The sequence below is a fragment of the Genypterus blacodes genome, unplaced genomic scaffold, assembly GCF_046128005.1.
Source record: "Genypterus blacodes isolate CSIRO-AG114 ecotype Tasmania unplaced genomic scaffold, CSIRO-AGI_Gbla_v1 ptg000010l_1, whole genome shotgun sequence".
NCBI lineage: Eukaryota > Metazoa > Chordata > Actinopteri > Ophidiiformes > Ophidiidae > Genypterus > Genypterus blacodes.
The window spans coordinates 144,346-163,139 of NW_027466824.1; the positions used below are offsets into that span (position 1 = coordinate 144,346).

Genomic DNA, 18,794 nt, shown 5'->3' on the forward strand with positions numbered 1-18,794 from the left:
CCCCTTGCTTTTTTTTTTTTTTTTTTTACGACATTAACCATTTTCAATCCTGAAGAAATAAAAATTGCCCCAAGAGGTTTTACTGTTTCAATAACGCCAAGCGTGTCTGGTGATCACAGGCATCAATCAAACTTTATCACCACTCTGTCAAAGAGCAGAATGGGTTTCGGGTGCCGACGCTGAAATGCAGAAGAAGAGAGTTTGGGCTTCATGCACCTGAACGCATCCCGACGCTCCCGTTCCCCCTGGCAGAGCAACGCAACGGATGGAAGGCTGTGAACTGTGACGCGCTACCACCATCATCCTCATCATCATCATCATCATCATCCTCTCAATGCTGGAGTTATTTAGCATCTAAAGGCTGTTTTGTCATTCTTTAAACGTTTCCTGTGACCGTGATGAATGTGAACAGAGACGCCACCGCCTCAAACACACCGCGCTTTTAATTCCCCAGCATTACTTATGAAAAAGCAAATTATTTATGAAAACCTCTTTAACTTTAGCAAATGATTCATTCTTGCGCGGGTAATAACAATCTGTCACCTTGGAGAGCTTGCCAACTGCCCCGGTTTCCATTTTAATACGGGAGTTTGGATACACAATCATTTCTCTTGATTATTCCGCCCCCACCAGAGGAGGTGGTTGCTCTTATAGAGACTTCCTGCCGGAGGAAACTACTTTGTTACAGAGTGCTGTGCTGTTTGAGGTAGCCTATTGTATCAAAGAGCTCATAAATATTTCACTGTCACTGCTACGACGTTCCTCCGAGCCCCGCACACGTCCACATCATTGATTAGGTACAGAGAGGGAGCAATCTATAATCTACCTGTCAAATTTGAGGATTGATCCATTACCAAATGATATTGACTTTGTCTCTGAACGCACCACAGGCTACAGGTCCTCCCTCCCTCCCTGCGCCATGGTAACAACATCTGGGATAAAACCGAGGGAAATCTCCTAAGTTGCTGAATTTCATCATAACAAAGTGAATTCTAAGGATGCGGGCCAGGAAATGGATGTGGAAGTATTTGACGGGGAATAAAAGGATTGATCACACAATCAGAGACTACAGCGTTGTGTGTAAAGTAGCTACAAGGTGAGTAACCCCTGGAAACACAATAACGACAGGGGAACAAAGGCAGCTAATAAGGAATGAAGAAGGGATGGGGATGCAGTAAAGAGTCTCTCTAAGTGGGAAAATGAGGGATGGCAGCGTAAATGGAGGGAATGATGTGGAGAGGGTGAAGGCGAATAAAGCGGAAGCGAGGGCAACGAGATGGAGATATAGACAAAAGGTATACGGCCCAATGAGAGGAGAGGAGAGGAGGAGACAGAAAGGGGGAGGAGGTGAGGAGGAGCAAAAACAGCAAGGGCAGAAAGATAAAGTGCCAGGGCTGAGAGAAACATGAAACCATTAAGAGGGGGAGAAACACCAAGAGGAAATGGGTGAACGTCCTGTAACACAGAGAGAGAGAGAGAGAGAGAGAGTGAGAGAGAGAGAGAGAGAAGAGGAGGGGACAGAGGGCAGACGGGGATGAAGACGCAGGACAATGATGGATCGTTTTCTGGCAGGCTCAATTTGTCACGCCGTTATTGGGGGAGGAAAGTGGAACAGAGGAGCGGGCGTGAGGGTCAGCGGGGAGAGGACAGGGGGTCCGGGGGTGGGAGCGCTAAGCCAGGAGGGAGCGGGACAGTAAACGCTGGATAAACTCCACACTCCTCCTCCTCCTCCTCTTCCTCCTCCTCCTCACTGCTGGCCTCTGACAGATAATCACTGAGGTTGCAGAGCGGAAGACGACTTCATCTCAGTAAAGAGTAACCAGCGTCCTGGGATCCACCTGAGCCCAGGTCCTTGTTTGACCCTGGGAGTCACTGCAGTTGGAGTCTCCAGTAAAGACTCCAACCAAGCAAAGACTCCAAGAGGAAGACTCTGATTGGCTTATAGTCAGAATAACTCAAACTTCTTTGCGTGTTTTTGATCTACACATATTTCATTAACAGGTCTTTTTCTGAGTAGCTTCTAAGTTCCGTTGCTATGGTTACCAGCACACTTATTCAGAGCGGAGGTGAGAGTGCAGAGAAGTTTAGACTCAGACGGCAGACGTGAGGATCGTTCATGTCAGAAACACAAAGCTGCATTATCCGCACAACAACACAACACAAAGTTCAACCAGAGTGGACCCTGAACACAAATGGACACATTACAAAATGATTATTCATGCCGGTTGTGTTGTTTAAAGAGTTTAGTCTGGTCTGGACGTTAGCGACGGACTCACAGAAAGCTTAATGAGTAATTATTCAATCCCTAGACGGCATTCGTTTTGCTTTTATACAGTGCAGTAATGGAGAACGGTCGTGTTGCATTATTCAAAAAGTGCAAAGCGCCGGGCGGTATGAGTGTGTGGCAGTGTGTGTGACCTCCATAAGCAGAGAGTCCCTCAGCCATTAAACAGCATCGGCCTTCATTTGCGTTCCAAACCCGTGTAATTGAATCTTCTGAGAGGCCGCAAACGTGTTTTTCTAAGCCCTTTACAAACTTTCAGTGTGTGAACCTCTGTAGGAGCTTTTTAATTACACCTGGCCTCCCTCATTAACACTGAGGGAGGGGGCGGAGCCTGAGCTGGCAGTGATGGATCGGAGGACAGAATAAGGCATGATGGAGTGAATGTGCACACGTGTTCGGGCCATCTTTGCACATACCTGTTTGTGTGTGTGTGTGTGTGTGTGTGTGTGAGCCTGTGTGTGTGTGTGAGAGACTGTGTGTGTGTGTGTGTGCGAGCCTAAAGGCTGTTGTTTGTGCCAACACTCCGCTCGCCTGCACCGACACCGTGCTCAGCGTGTCAGGTTAATGAGTCGTGCTGGGATAAACACTTCCAGGTCACGGCCACTTTTACTCCTTCTGAGGGAAAAGGAAGTTCAGCTGCCAAGACACAACTGTGATGCATGCTGGGATATCGGGGGGAGAAAAAAAAGGAAACTGGGATTCTGACTACAAATTGCAGCATCACCACGACGACCACTAACAAGCAGAGATATCAACTTTAAGCTGCTGGGATAATAAAGGAACATCATTTAGCTCTTAAACACTGACAATGTTTCAAAATGTTATACAACTTTTCCACTTAGTCTAAGTCTAAAGTCTTTTTGGAGCACTAATAATGTCTACAGCTGTGGTTCTCAAACTGTGAGATTAAAAAACTAGATTAGAGTTTCATAAGTATTCAACTTTTATGATTTTTTTCCTTTTCTTTTTTGTTCAAATGGCCCAAACTCTCCTCTGAACACATGAAGGACTCTGATTTGAGATGTTTGTCTCGAACAGCCTTCAAGCTTCTGATGCTTGTTCTTGGCAGGTTGGCTGGCTCAGAGTTTGAGAACCGCTGGAGTACGACATAAACCCTGTTAGCCTCACAGTGGAGTGGACTTCTTTGATCTGGTATCATATTATAGGCTGTCCACCTTTGAATTTGACAAAACAAAGCGGAAGGACAAAGTGTTTAGGAGTGAGAGCTTAGTGTCAAGATCAGCATCTTTGACTTTCATGTCAAGAAGACGTGAAGTGTACGTGAGACAAGCCCCGAATCATGCTCGCGTGTGTGTGTGTGTGTGTGTGTGTGTGTGTGTGTGTGCGTGTGTGTGTGTGTGTGTGTGTGTGCGTCGAATTCCAGCAACAGGAAAAGCTTTCATCTACGTCTCTCTCTGAAGCACCCAATAATAGCGTGTCAGCTTGAGCTGCATTTAAATCACCATCCACCAAGCGTTAGTGACAATAAGACGGAAAGAGACCTTGGCATCAAAACACATTCCTGTCAAGGGCAAACGTGTTTATTACAAGTCACAGGCACAAGTGTCAGGAAGGGGCCATATTTAATCACTGATTCACGGTCTCACGTCTTGACGGGTGGATCTGTTTCCAACAATAGAAGCTCATCTGCCACACAGTAAGACAGTCGCCCAGACACAACGTTAAAGCCCCTTTGTGCTGCCGGGCAATAAGCCGTCTTCTGCTGACAGGAGGGATCACACACTCACTGCTCCTAAGGTTTGGGCATGAAGCGGGTGTTAAAATAAAAAGCAGATTTGTCGGGCAAAAGGAGACGACACCAGGACACTTAAGTGTACGAGCAAGGAACTAAACCGGTAACTAATCAACCATTAAGACACAACAAGAGGGAAATGTGCAGAGTCAACTAAACCCTGACCCTAACTGTATGTAAGTGTGTCTGCCTCATGTTGGTAACCAATAAGAATGACATCTGAGCCTTTAAGTTGATTAGGCACCTTATTTAAACGGAGTGCTGTCAGTCTGAATGTAGCGTACGATACGTCTTTACTGTTAATTGTACTCAGTTTGACAACATAAATCTATAAAAAGTGGATTTTTCCGTCTTCAGCTGTTACAAATCATTTCTCCTCCACCTCTCGAGCGTCACGTTCTCTTTTCTGAGAGGAACGTGCGGGAAACAAAGTGAAACTAATGAGTTTAAATGAGCGTGATGCGGGAGAGCTGCCAGAGCTGCCAGAGCCGCTGTGATGAGCGTCTCTGTCGGGATGTGTCAGTATATTCCTTCAGTCAGCCTTCAACTGGCTTTCATCCACGTTTAAAAGAAAAAGAATCAGGGACGAGGTTTGTGTTCGCTGGATGACAAGCGGGGGAAACAAAGCGTTGAGTTAAATTCCAGAAAACCAGGAGGTGTGTGTGTGTGTGTGTGTGTGTGTGTGTGTGTGTGTGTGTGTGTGTGTGTGTGGTCCTTTTAACTCCCATGGTGACAATAACACACAACAAACACTTAAAACAAGTTTCAAATTCAAACTTTTGTTCTTCCAATCCGAAGTGGTCCCTTAAGAGAATGACCATCATTTGTCAACACCGAGCCCATCCTCCATTTTAAGCCCGCAGTGTTGAATCCATTGTTCCCCTCACTAGCTGCCCCCCCCCGTGCTTTACACAGAGGGGACATAACGTTGGCCCGGTCCTCTCCTCTCTCCTTGCTGCCTCTCTTCCCTCTCTCCTCCCTCATCTTTGACCCTTCCTCCCTGCATCCATCACGCTCCCTTCTCCCCTCTGTGGCTCTCTCTCTCTTAATCTCTCTCTCATCCACCGTCTCTGCCCTTCTTCCCTTCGCCCTTCTTCCCTGCCTCTTCCTCCCTCTCATGTTGCCTGGCAGCGTCTCAGCAGTGCTTGTCACTCTGGCTGCCTGCTGAAGCCGCCGCACCGGGAGGCCGACCTCACCCGGCCGCTCGCCTTCATCCATCAACTGGCCCCGCCGCGCCGCCGTGCCAGCTGACACCATCCATTCCGTTTCCTCTCACATCTACGTCTGTGAGACGGCCGCTGTTCCGGAAGCGCGTGGGGGAGAAGCAGCATCCAGGAGAGAAATGTCTCCTTCTGCACCAAAACCACTCAAAGCACTCAATTCCACACTAAAGACAGAAACTTCTAGAGCCCAGAGACAAACATACAGTAGACTCACACCTTAACTTGACACGTTTGAGTTTCTGAAAAGGCACACCTGTCTGAACACACAACACACAGCTGACAGCCTTTCAATCAGAGTCCAGACTATCAAAAAGCTCAAACTCTCATTTGTGTGTCTATAAAACACAGCTTGGATTTCTGCCACCTCCATTTAACAGCAGAGTGACTTTGGAGACGCAACCTGATTGTGCATCATCTTATGAGAGTGAATTAGCAGAAGCCAACAAGACGGATAAAAGCTGGAAACTCCAATTTATTGCACTTTAAAGGTCTGGCTGGGTGGCTGGGTGTCAGGAGGGAGGCGGCGCCGAGCTGACGGGAAAACTCTGACACGCCAAAGTGAAGGAAAGGAGAGATGAGACTGTCGGAGGAGGAGCAGCGGCGTCAATGACAGACGCGGTCCTGTTCTGAGGATGAGGAATGACTGTGGCCCGAGAGGACAAAGAGGAGGAGGAGGAGGAGGAGGAGGAGGAGACAAACGGTACGGTTTCATTAGAACAGAACAGAAGAAAGACCTAAACTCTGAGGACTTCTTTATGTTCTCAGAGTTTCTTGCTGTCTGTGTGCTTTTCCTTCTGCTTAATTGGAAACTCTACATCGTCTACAGGGGCGCACGTGGGACAGGAAGTGACAAGGACCAGCTTACATAGCAGAGTGTCTCCGATCTAAAGTGCTCAAAGGAGTCCAATAGAAGCAAGAAGACACAGACGCTCACCCCTGATTTATAACTTCAACATTTCTAGGCCGTTTCTTTCTTGCTTTCGTTTCAAAGTAGCCGTTTCTAATCCATGCATCGTCTTGTGAATCATCGTTATCAATTAAACTGCTTTTCAGTCCTCAGTGTGAAGAGCTGGAGATTCTTCCACCGCACTTTTCTCTCGAATGCAAAAAGCACTTTGAGCCGCCGCGTCCGGTGTGTGAAAGGTTTCTACATGAGTTAAGTTTAGTGTTTAGTGCTGTGAGGAGAGGCAGCAGGGAGGGAGGGAGGGAGGGAGGGAGTGAGGCTGGGGTGTGTTGGGCATGGAGCCAGAGTATAAATACATGGATAGACAATGAATAGAATAGAAGACACGCAACTGTGACTCTGAGTCATTTCATGCAAGTCAGGAGGATTAGGAAACCTTATTACCCAGAGTTCTACCTGTGCGTCTATCAGGTGGGCTGACAAAGGTGCTGCTCTTCCTCAGCCTCTGTGACCTTGAAGAGGATTACGCCCCGTATAGAAAATGTGGCATAATGTCAGACACACTATTTTAGAATGGTGACATTTTAAAATGGAGATGCCCACTGTAGCAGAGAACACAGACAATGTCAGAGACATGTCTGCAGGCCGGGGCCGGGTCAGAACCGCACAAGGCCTCTGAGCTAAATGTGAAGAATCCATTTGAAATCCTCTGCAAAATCACTGGACAGAGGCATCAGGATTACATACGCTGTGTGTGTGTGTGTGTGTGTGTGTGTGTGTGTGTGTGTGTGTGTGTGTGTGTGTGTGTGTGTGTGCGCAAAGAGCTAAACTTTTTTTCTGAAGGCCAGACCCTCAGGAAGCAATGCTGCTCTGTGTATGTTTAAAAATACGAATAATAACTGGAGGAAATCTGTTTTTAGTGAAGGAGAAAGGGAGAGAGAAAATAAGAAAAGAGCAAATATGAAGAAGAAAGCGTGAGGGACATGGCTAAAGCGGATTGATGTCACAACACAAACACACTGTTACAGACAAATCATCACGACGACTTTAACCTCTAATGCCTCTGATTACACACACACCTCCCGACCTCATCAGCTCAGACTCCTCACCTTGGATTCATTTTTGATTCCAACGTTCTCACAAATTCCTGTCACCATGGCAACTTTATACCTTACTGCCCCCCCCCTCACTTTGTTTAACTCTCTGGTGCATCATCAACACCGCCCATCTCCATTCATACATTAGCACATTTACAGTCGGGGCGGTCCCTGACTACAGTTACTAAGCTATTAATGAAGCTTTAATAAATTAACAAATCTCAAGCTGTTATTATATTTACATATTTCACAGGAGCAACCGGGAGGCGGGGAGTCGCAAAAAGAAAAGACGTCTGCGTTGCTTAAGGAGTGTGAGCTATGTGTGTGTGTGTGTGTGTGTGTGTGTGTTTGTGTGTCATCCTTGAAACCTGACAGCCTCGGTGTATTCAGAACACCAATGTATTTTTCTGAGTGCTTCATTTATAGCATAAAGACGCGGTGTTAAAAACAACAACAACCCTAATTGGAATGCAGCCGAGGTTTTTCCACTTATGTTTGGTTAAGTTAAAGCCTCTTTCTGTGGGTTTAGCTCAAATTAATGGAAAGATTAAATCAGATGAAAGGTGTGAAGCTCTGACTGCAGACGAGACGATCGGGAGCAGGAAGCTTCTCAGGAGCCAGAACATACGGAGAGAGTCTCAAATATCATCCAAACAGCAACAACCCTGATATTTACATCAAATAAATACAATAATAGAGTCAGAACATGCTTGGGTAAAGAACTTCTTTCCCTTTTTAGCTCCTTCAGCCTTTAAAGCCTGACTCATCACGTGTGGGAGGATGAAGGTAACACATCCTGCCTTCAGGAGAGATGAGGTGTGGGACATTAGAGGTCATTGTGAGGAGATCAACCAGAGTGAAGACGTCAGAGAAATCAATATGCAGCTCATTCACCGTCGGCCGCTTCCGTAGAATCCAGGATTCAGGAAACTAACTCATGTGAAGGCAGCAGAGAGGGAAGCAGGAAGTGATGTGGGAAACGTTCTTTCTTTATAAATTTAATATAATATTGTTGCTGCTGTGTCTTAAATTTGCTCGTGGATTAAAAGGGTCAAGAGTTGCGCAATGTTTTCATGCCTTAGATGCCCTTTAACTCAGCCCTGCCTGAGAATAGAAGCAAAGTCTTTAAGTGTTAAAGTGTAATTTGCTGAAATGCGAAACACTAAGATTTGAATTAAACCAGAGATTCAATAACAAACATTCAGACGCTGCAGGGAACTCTTAAAGACGATTCTGCCTTCACTCTGTTCCTCTAAATTCACTCTCCAGAAGCCGGCAAGCTGAATATTTATAAACATTCTTTAAATATCGGCAGTATGAATGGTTTAATGTTATCAGCTGTCCATCAGTGTGTGACAGAGCTGTGATCTCCTCATCTAAACCGCCGTGGAGAGGGAAGCAGAGATCTTCCTCCTCTGGTGAAGAGGACGGGGAAGGAAACGAAGCACATTCTTCACTTTTCAACACCTAAATCACTTTTTGGTCGACTCGCTGGTATTTCAGCTATTTATGGCCGAGGCAACTCATCTATTATAAACTGTGTGTGTGTGTGTGTGTGTGTGTGTGTGTGTGTGTGTGTGTGTGTGTGTGTGTGTGTGTGTGTGTGTGTTGGGGGTCCTAGCAATTTGAAACTAAGCGAGATGAGATGGAAGAGGAATGGACGCATTAAGTCACCACTTCCCCCCCGCTGCCCTGTCGCTATAATGAGGAATCACAACGCTGAGGGGAGCGAATGGAATTTAGCTTTAGAAGAAGAAGAAGAAGAAGAAGCAGAGGCAGCAGCAGCATTGCGTCCTGCTGCCTGTTGTCTCCCCCGTTGGATTTTGTTATTCTTAGTGCCGCTGCTTGGCCGAGTAAACTACTTCTTTCATCAGCTGTTGTCTAAATAATAAATGAGTGTAGCACTGTGCAAAGGAACGTTTGCATTCCTTCCATTTCCTACACATACGTCCTTGTTTTGATCACAAATCTGGACTTCCTCAATGGAGTTTGTGCTTTAAGTGTTCCACAGGTGTCCTCTGGTTGCTATGGTTTCAAAAACACGCATGTTAGGTGTGTGTCCAGCCCCCTAAAGGACCCAGCAGAGGATCAGCATGGTGCCTATAAGAGGACTGGATGGACGGGTGAGAGGCTGGATGTTTACACGGCTCATGTCCGGTCCAAGGCTCCGGTCGTTAGTCGGGAGTAAAACACAAACTCTCCACTTCAATCTCTGCCAACTGCTTTTTGGGATTTTGTTGAAGTTACACCCGGGCGCCAACTGGCCGGTCACATCTTATGTCATCAGTTATTAACAAGCGTCGGGTGGCTGAGCCGGTGGTTTGCTTCCCACGGAATCAATGCACTTCCTCTGCTACTCGGGGATAATTCTGCCGTTTGTATTCAGCAGTTTGGACGATGTTTGCTCCTCTGTCACATCACAGGGAAATGTAATACTTTGTTCTATTGAAAGGTGCATGTTCCTCTGATGTACTCCACGAGAGGCAGCTAATGTACTTTAAGAGCAGCATTACAGAACAAAGCAGTGTCTGATAGTATGAGAGATAAATGTGAACGATTCCAGGTCGTACATATTGTAAAATCATTCAAGGGCATGTTGAACAAAACAAGTCTCAATCTCAATCACAGAATGTCCCATGATGCATCGGTAACTCTGCCTACCTGGTGGATGAAGACCTGCGCCCCCCGAGGGCTCATGAGGAGCACCGCCCGCCGCAGGGTGTCCCGGTAGCGGTTGAGCTCTTCTGTGCGCATGGTGTTAAAGAGGTCGGTGAAGACTCGGCTGACGTTCCTGTCCACACGCTGCAGGGACACGTCCAGGCCCAGCCGGGACGACTGGTCCATGAAGGCCTGCAGGCCGCGGATATCTAGAGGGAGAGAGAGAGAGAGAGAGAGAGAGAGAGAGAGAGAGGGAGAGAGAGAGAGAGAGGGAGAGAAGAGCCACGTTACACCGGAGCATTTCCATCAAACCTCAGAGTAAATAACACAGCGCTTTCATGCCAAAGGCGTCTAGCAGGATTTGTTTGCCGGTGATCGACTGTAAAGTGTGACAAAACAAGCGCTCCTGTCTGTCTGACTGCATGCTCCTTCTTCTTCTTCTCTGGGGTTTGGAGAGAATATCAAATTGCAGACAGGTGTTTCTGTCTCCGGTGATCTGTGTGTGTGTGTGTGTGTGTGTGTGTGTGTGTGTGTGTGTGGTTGTTTGTTTGTGTGCACACGACACAGAAAAACACAAGAGAAGCCTACGTCCTGCAGATGACGCAAGTAAACACGCCGATCCCAGCAGCCCAGCGTGTGTGTGTGTGTGTGTGTAGCCTACTGCCTCACACACACACACACATGGGCCTTGACCTGGTTTGTGCTGTGGGGCGAGGCACTACATGGCCCTGATGATGCAAGTGCGACCCCGGGGTAAACACACACAGAGGAACCAGATACAAGAAGACTTCTGTTCCTATTTATTTCAGGGTAATGTAAACACTCAGAGTTGCCATGGGGACACACTTCTGAATAAAACGCTCAAAGGGCAAAAAAGCATTAAATTAAAACATTTATCATTTTGAAGCTTTGCCAAACTCGCCAACTTCTTTGAAACTCCATTTCCCCCCCCCACACACACACACACACACACACACACACACACACACACCTTTGTCTGTAAATCGCTGCTGTTACTCTGTGGTTTTACTTTGAATACAATGAGCACCAAACACAATTTCATCATGTTTTTTTTTCCTTCCTCGCTATTTTTGAGACCGTTTTTAGACGAAAGTTGAATTTCTCGACTTTGTGTTTGTACAACTTGTGTTCTTCTTTCACTATTTGCTGATCCTGCTTGAAGTCCAGTGGCTAAGGATGAAAACTCCACGAATTCCTGCTCAAATAAACAAAATATTACACTCTAGTATCAAACTACAGACACATAACTGTAGTTATGTGTGTACTCACCCACACACACACACATGTGGATTGCAGAGTGTGTGTGTTCCAAACCCAGAGCAGCCTGTTCCACTGGGCGACCACATCTGCACTGGAACGCAGGTAAGAGGATTAGATGGAATTAAACCTCTGATTTCTGGACGTTTACTCCAGCATCATTCCAAAACCAGAACCAGCTTCTCTCTCTTTCTCTCTCTCTCTCTCTCTCTCTCTCTCTCTCTCCCTCTCTGTCTGTCTCCCTCTCTCTCCCCCTCTTGCTCTCCCTCTCCCTTTGCCATCTGTAGATATGAGAGAGTGGCGGGCGAGGCGAGGCGAGGCGAGGCGAGGCCCATCTCGCTCGGCTTACAACTGGAGCGGAGGTCCGTCGCGGTTGGGAGCGGACGCAGAAATGAGCGTATCATGATCACAAAGGCTCAAAGGCTTCATTCATTCCTCTGAGCCGTCACGCTGCGCCGCAAGCCTGCAGAAGAGCCTGAGGAGCGGCCGAGCTTCCTGCAGGCAAAGAGACCAGTCTGCCTGAGCAAACCTGTGTTGTTCTTCCTACAATAACACATCTGAAATGTTGCAGGTAATGAGTGTGTGAGAGAGAGAGAGAGAGAGAGAGAGAGAGAGAGAGGAGAGAGAGAGAGAGAGAGAGAGAGAGAGAGAGAGAGAGAAAGAGAGAGAGTGAGAGAGAGAGAGCGAGAGAGAGAGAGAGAGAGAGAGAGAGAGAGAGAAAGAGAGAGAGCGAGAGAGAGAGAGCGAGCGAGAGCGCGCGAGAGAAAGTAGAGAGAGAGAGAGAGAGAGAGAGAGCCAGAGAGCCAGAGAGCGAGCAAGCGAGAGCTAAATAGAGAGCTAGCGAGGGGGAAAGAGAGAGAGAGAGAAAAAGAGAAAGGGAGAGAGAGAGAGAGAGAGAGAGAGAGAGAGAGAGAGAGAGAGAGAGAGAGAGCGAAAGAGAGACAGCGAAAGAGAGAGAGAGAGCGAAAGAGAGTGAGAGAGAGAGAGCCTTGGCTCCTTCACCAACTTCACACCAATCCTCAGGTCCCATTCTTCTCCTTAAGGTGGTGTTGCTGTATTGAATAAAACACCGTGATGACAGCATCGCTCCTGTCAGTCACGTGTCATGTCTGCCTCAACACGTTTAGGGCCTCCTCTGTGACCACACGTATGATCAGAGGACACGTTTAATGCCACGGAGACCAGGGAGCATCCGGGTGTGTGAGTGCATGCATATTCAGACTGCACCTGTATGCATATGACACACACACACACACACACACACACACACACACACACACACAGTAAACGAGTTTAGGCAGGTTGGTTTTTGGCATCCAAGACCAGAAGGTCCGAGCGGAGTTCCAAACCGGAGCGGTTAATGGGCCGCCTCCTCCTCCTCCTCCTCCTCCTCCTCCTCCTCTCTCTATATAGGTCATGACGCTGTGCCGGGAACGTGACAAACCAATAAGGTGAAATTGGAGCCTATTGGGGAACAGAAGGAGGCGCTGGCTGACAGCAGACTACAGATGAGCTCTATAAATGGTTTTCTGTCTACTTTCCATCTACTTGATTGCTGAATGTGTGTGTGTGCATCCAGGATCACTGATTATCCTCCGCAGGCAGAAGTGTGAGCAAATTCATTTGCATGCGTTCATCAGCGTGGCCTAAAGAACGGAAGTCTCCTTCAGATTTACTTCTTCTGTGCTTCTGTTGGTACAAGAGACTGACATGTTCTGACTCATTCTATAGGAGCAGAGCAGACAGAAGCTTTATGTTCCTGCATGGTGTGTGACATTAAACTTACATTCCTCTCCTGCCTCTCTCTCTCTCTCTCCCTCTCTCTCTCTCACTCTCCTGCTATTTCTATATAAAGCCAATTATCTGAAGGTCATCCGTATGTTCTGTTGCTGTGATTGTGAGCAGACTTTCCGCTCCACACGTTGCACTAATTGAGATGAAGTTAAGACACACACACACACACACACACAGACACACACAGACACACACACACCGGTGTAAAAGTGATAGATGGCACATAAGCGTCCTCGTTCTGGTTTCTCTGATTCCGTTCTGCTCGCCGCCCTTTTCCCTCTTTGACTTTCCCTCCCCTTACACACACACACACACACACATACACACATGCGTCTGCCCCTCTCATTACGCTGCCACTCCACTTCCTCCCCGCACACTCCCCAGTAGCTGGCCTGTGTGTTTGTCTGTGTTCAGCCCCTTCCTGTGTTCTAAATGCTCTTTCTGCACCGGGAGCCGCCCCCTACTTGGGACCCAAAACAGCCCCGATCAATCTGGCACCTAATCCCGGTCTAATTCCTTCCCGCTCTGGCAGAGCGGCGGCCTCGTTGCCTCGTCCGCTCGCCTCGTTGTGCTGAAATGACATCGCAATTTCACTGAAGCTTTTGTTTCCAGGCGCCCACACAGAATCGATAGCTGGCTCTGCTTTTACATGCGCCCAACTTTGAGTGTTGCGTAAGCTGAGAAAAACAACTTCTACAAAGGAGTTGACGTGATCTCGCTCCTTTTGTTCCAGGTTAGCAGGAGCGCTAATTCCTGATGGATTTAAGGAGTGAAAGAAGAGTTTGAGTCTGAAACAGGAGAGCCAGAGCGTTAAAAAGTGCTAGCCTGTTTCATTTGCCCTATGCTCCACTGAACGCACTACAATTCCATTCTTTAGGAAGCCTCGACATTCTGGGTTGATCTCATTTATGTTCAGCGGCAAAGCAGGATGTGGTGGGCGGGCGGCGGAACACGGAGTTCACGGCCAAACTCAACACAGGAACTCCAAGAACTCCAAGCTTCCATTTTCATACAACTGTAACTGTGCCTGAGCTCTTTCCCCAACCTCTATAAGCACACTCACACACACACACACGCATGATGTATGTACATAACAACTTCAGTCACCCAGGGATCTCAACCCACACGATAGAAACTAGGTCGTTCCATTCCACGGCCAAGGAAAAGTTGTTAATGCATTAAAGTTTCTTTGCTGTGAAAGCTGATGGGGCTAAGATGAATCAAGCTAACATCAAAGAGCTCAACCACAGATCAGATCGGACTTCATCAACATGAGCTGACAGAGGGAAGGACAGAGAGGAAGAGTCTAATGCATCTAACCAAACCAAATGAAAGAAGAAGCTGCATCCTGCCTGACAATGGACAGGATGATGTTCTGTTTCTGTGGCCCCTCTTACTGGCCCGGAGGCAGGCAAGCAGGCAGGCAGACAGGCAGGCAGACAGGCAGACAGGCAGGCAGTCATAACGTGGCGTCTGCCTGCTTCCTGTGGCGCTACAGTAGCACAACAACAAAGAGATTATTACAGTGGAAGAAATCTCTCTCTCGAGCAGCGAATCAAATTACGTGTCGAGTATGAGAAATGACAAATGGAAACCAGGGGAGGTGACGCTGCAGACGCAATATGTGCATCTGTGTGTGTGTGTGTGTTTGTGTGTGTGCGTTGGGTCTGACGCTGGAGACGCACTTGGTTTCACTTAGCTGCACTTTGGCCCCGAGGTCAGAGGAGAGGCTTGTTTGAGCTGTGATGAAACACAGAAGGAAACACTCTGTCCTCCACTTCAGACGCTCAAACAGCCAAGAAGGAAGTATTTAAGAGGAATAAGTGTGCAGATAAGTGTCGCAAAGGTAATGAAGTGTTGGATGATTCCTTGTAGGTAATACTACAGTTTGGTGCCCAGGGCCTGGAAGCAGCTGCTCCTGCTTTACCAAACATCTGCTCCCTCCGCTTCCACAGGAAGTCAAGCCCAATCAGCAAATTGATGATGAGGATTTGTTTCGGACAAAGTGTGACATTAATATTTCACGTTGATGAAGAGTAATACTGTACAAACAGAAGAGCCAAACAAACATTCCTCCAGCCTCACATCTTATGAAAGTTGAAGGCGTGCAGTGTTGGATTCTGATGATATTCCTGGATTATGGGTTTTATTCACGGTCTTGCTAAAAGTGACGGTATTGACTCATACGAGGTGGGCAGCCACGCTTTGGTACACTCACCAATCCACCGCCTCGAAGACGGGAACATTCACACGGCCAATAATGTGTTAATGGAAGAATGTGGGCTAAAACCAGATGAGCTCTCAGATATGAGCCATCATGTGAAATGTCAAGGGGAGAAGGAGAGGAGACGGAAGTGAGGAGAGGAAAGTGAGGAGACTTTAGTGATGAAACTAGAGTGAGAAGATGAAAGTGAGGAGACAAAAGTGAGGAGAGGAAAGTGAGGAAACTAGAGTGAGAAGACTTAAGTGAGGAAACTAGAGTGAGGAGAGGGATATTCAAAAATGGAAAAAAGTCACGTAACTCTCGATTATTCAAATATTTGTACTTTGTTTTGATTGAAGCTCACTTTCCCCATCTTTATCCTGCTGTTGTCACACATCTGTGCAGCTAACCAGCTCATTACCGGGCTGTTAGCACCTCACCACCCCAGATAAATCAGTTGAGATCAGGTTTCATCCTCTGATATCAGACTCATCTTCCGCCTCAGCAGCCCTGAGACACCAAGGATTCACAGGAAACGGCAATAAGCTGAAACACGTCCCTGGGAAGTAAACGCTTCAGTTCAGAAATTCAAAATAAAAGCTTTGTTTTGACTCCATGTGATTAAAGCTCCGGCTCACATAAAGGTATGAAAACATTCTTTTACTTCCAGACATTGAAGTTAATGTTGAAGGCCCTTCAGATGTTCTACTGAAGCTTCATGCTCGGCTGCGTTGTTGTCAGAAGATTGTCACATCTAGAATCGTTGGCCATTGATGGACAAAAGGTCGACCTTTTGTCTACGCTTCAGTTTGACTCGAGCCATTTGAGATAATCTGATCGACTCTATTTAGTTGCTTAGGAGGAGACTGAAGCAGATGAGTTAGAGGGTCATTCCAATAGATCGATCTATACATTGACAGTGACAAATGAAAAGGAGGGCTGGACCCTTTAGGACCCTGAGGCCTTCAGGGTCTTATGCCATTACACTTTGTGCAAACAGAGCTCTTTCTCCAGTGTGGGTTCAATGTAACAGCTGAAAGCAAGGCATCATGGGTATTCTGACTGCTCTGCGATGAGGACCCTCATTAGCCGCTACATTCTTTAATTAAACGAGTGCTGAGTTAAACAATGTAGCACCAGTCACAAATGTCAACGGGGCCGAATCCACTCTGGCTAATTTACCAGACTGGGGAGAGAAAGGAGGTAAGGGCTCGACTTTGTTAGAACTAGTATCCATCCATTATTCCTCACTAGCTGCGGCTTGTTAAACTGGGCCTTCATGCGTTAGATGTAGGTTTCCTCTCACAGGGGACTCGCCATGCAATTTAGGGCTGTAAGTCCGCTGTGCTGCAGGGAGACGCCGTGTGAAAGGGAAAAGAAAAAAAGGTCCTAATGGGAGAATTGTGTTGAGACGAGATCGCCATATTCTGCAGAAGGGGAAAAAACATCATCCCGCGGCGCCGTGGGACTTCAATCGACCGCCGTCTCAACGCTGAGTTTGCAGTCGCTCGGAGCACGGCGTCAGGAAGTCCAAGAACAGAAGTGTATAAACGCGGGCCGACCTGTCACAGCCCGTGAGTCCCAACGGAGAAGACGCCTTAAGACGCTGTCACCGCCCCTGTTACTGCAAGCTGGAATTCAGAAGGCGGGCATGGGAACCCCGGGACGGGGTATATACTGTACATCTCCTGATTAAAAAGAAGAAACAGGGTAACGCTCCCTTAAGAAGATCAGAAAGCAGTGGCGAGAGAATGATCTAAGGAATCCCAACAGAGAATTCCACTCTCTTCATTTCCCTGCATTGCCAATCATTGCTCAATCAACGCTCCTTTGCCTTTTGCCAAATGCGGGTCGAGGAAGGTCTCCTCCGCTGGGACTCTGTGGCCAGACTAATGAAACAGAAATGGAGAACATCTGAGAATACACAAAGTGCCGTCTGCACTCTCTGGTGCCACAAATGAGCCAATTAGGCCAAGACTGCTCCGTCCATGAGAGCCGGACTAATGAATGCAGCAGTGAGATCTCGATCTGGGTTTGGTTTATTTTCATGCATATGTGTGTGTGTGTGTGTGTGTGTGTGTGTGTGTATAGAAGATCTTAAATTCTTCTTCTTCTCTCCATCTTATTGCTTCCTTCCCAGCACCTCCAGACCGTCTGAGCCGACACATTTAGCCGCCGCCCCGCAGCGCCGATCCCCATCACATGGATGCGAATTTGACTATAAAGAGGTATATTGCTGTTGCTAGGCAACACGTAATTGGCTGCCGATCACTTGTGCGCCGTTTGCGACACGCGGCACTAATCTGAATGTAAAAACACAGAATTGAGAGATAAACAAACGCCCCAAACGTTTTTGTTCCCCTGCTTCTGTGACGCCGGAGGATTTCCTGTGGAGGTTGGTTATATATTTGATGATACCGTTTCAGTTGGACAGCGATAAAGTTTGAGCCAATGTTGTTGTGGACGATTGGGAAGTTTCATCTGAACGCATCTGGATAACAGCCAGAGTGACCGAGGTCGTGCTCCTCCAGAAAACACTTACAGGCCGTTTGAATAAATCAGGTAAAGGTGACCTCTAGTGACCTCTAGTGCCCTCTAGTGCCCTCTGGTGCCCAGAATGGGTCTAGCCACATCGTGTTAGTACCACAGATGTCCTGGTGTAACATTTGACATTGAGGAACATTTTCATTGGTGCAAATGTTTATAAAGGTTAAGGAATAATATTTGGCCGTTAACGTTCAATCAGTATTCCTCACAACACTCACCATAGTCGCTCTCGTAGAAGACGATGAACTTCTGCCAACGCAGCTCTGAGACGAGGGTGAGCAGGACGTCATTGATCCGGACGGGCGGACGGGCAGCCAAGGTGTAGCTCTCGCCGTCTGGGCTTGGGTTCAGGTGGCAGGCGGTGCGGGGCGTGCCGTCTCCGTTCCTCTGGATGAAGAGGTGAGGGATGTGCATGGCGTCCGTCAGAGACTGGAGGGCGCTGGCGGCCGCGCAGCCTGTGGACGTGACCAAAGCGAGGATCCCCTGGTTCATCAGCTCACAGGCTGTAGAGAAGGAGGAGCGAGAAGATGTGAGTGGGGGGGGGGGGGGGGGGGGGAGCAGATGGAAGGAGAAGGTTTGGAAAGAAAGAAAGAGGCGAGAATTGAGACGAGACGAGAATAAAGGACCAAACATAAGAGACAGAAAAGAGGAAGAGCCGTGAGGATAACAACAGGGAGAGGATGAGAGGAGAGAAGAAGAGAAGAGAAGTTCAAATTATACTCAAGGTTTTGTACAGAACATGGCTCCTTATGTAAAGTTAAGTCAGAGCTTCTGCAGTCTGGACAGAATCAGTCAGAGGTATTAAGCTGCATTAGAACGTGTAGACGAGAGCGCTGCAGCTGCAGCAGGGCGCTAATCCACCAGCCCAGAGACAAAGAGCAGGCGGAGGGTTAGAAAGGGAAATGTGAGATTGCGTGAGAGTTTCTAAAGATCTCGATCGCTGACTCACATCCAGCACAAAGACTGAAACAAACTAAAACAAGAAACTACTAAACCAGGAGACAGCTCCAGATCCAGATCCTCTCTGTGGACGCAGCTTCTTCTTCTCTCTTA

General features: G+C 47.5%; 1 protein-coding gene across 1 annotated transcript in view; it reads right to left on the reverse strand.

The window, feature by feature from the left end:
• Positions 1-18,233, reverse strand: part of LOC143007662 (glutamate receptor ionotropic, delta-1-like) — a 65,228-nt gene extending 46,995 nt beyond the window's left edge. The window contains exons 1-2 of the mRNA XM_076159083.1: positions 17,960-18,233; positions 9,923-10,227 (exon numbers count right to left, since the gene is read on the reverse strand). Of these exons, the coding sequence (XP_076015198.1) occupies positions 9,923-10,227; positions 17,960-18,233 (579 nt within the window). The remainder of the gene's footprint in view (positions 1-9,922; positions 10,228-17,959) is intronic.
• Positions 18,234-18,794: the final 561 nt, after the last annotated feature.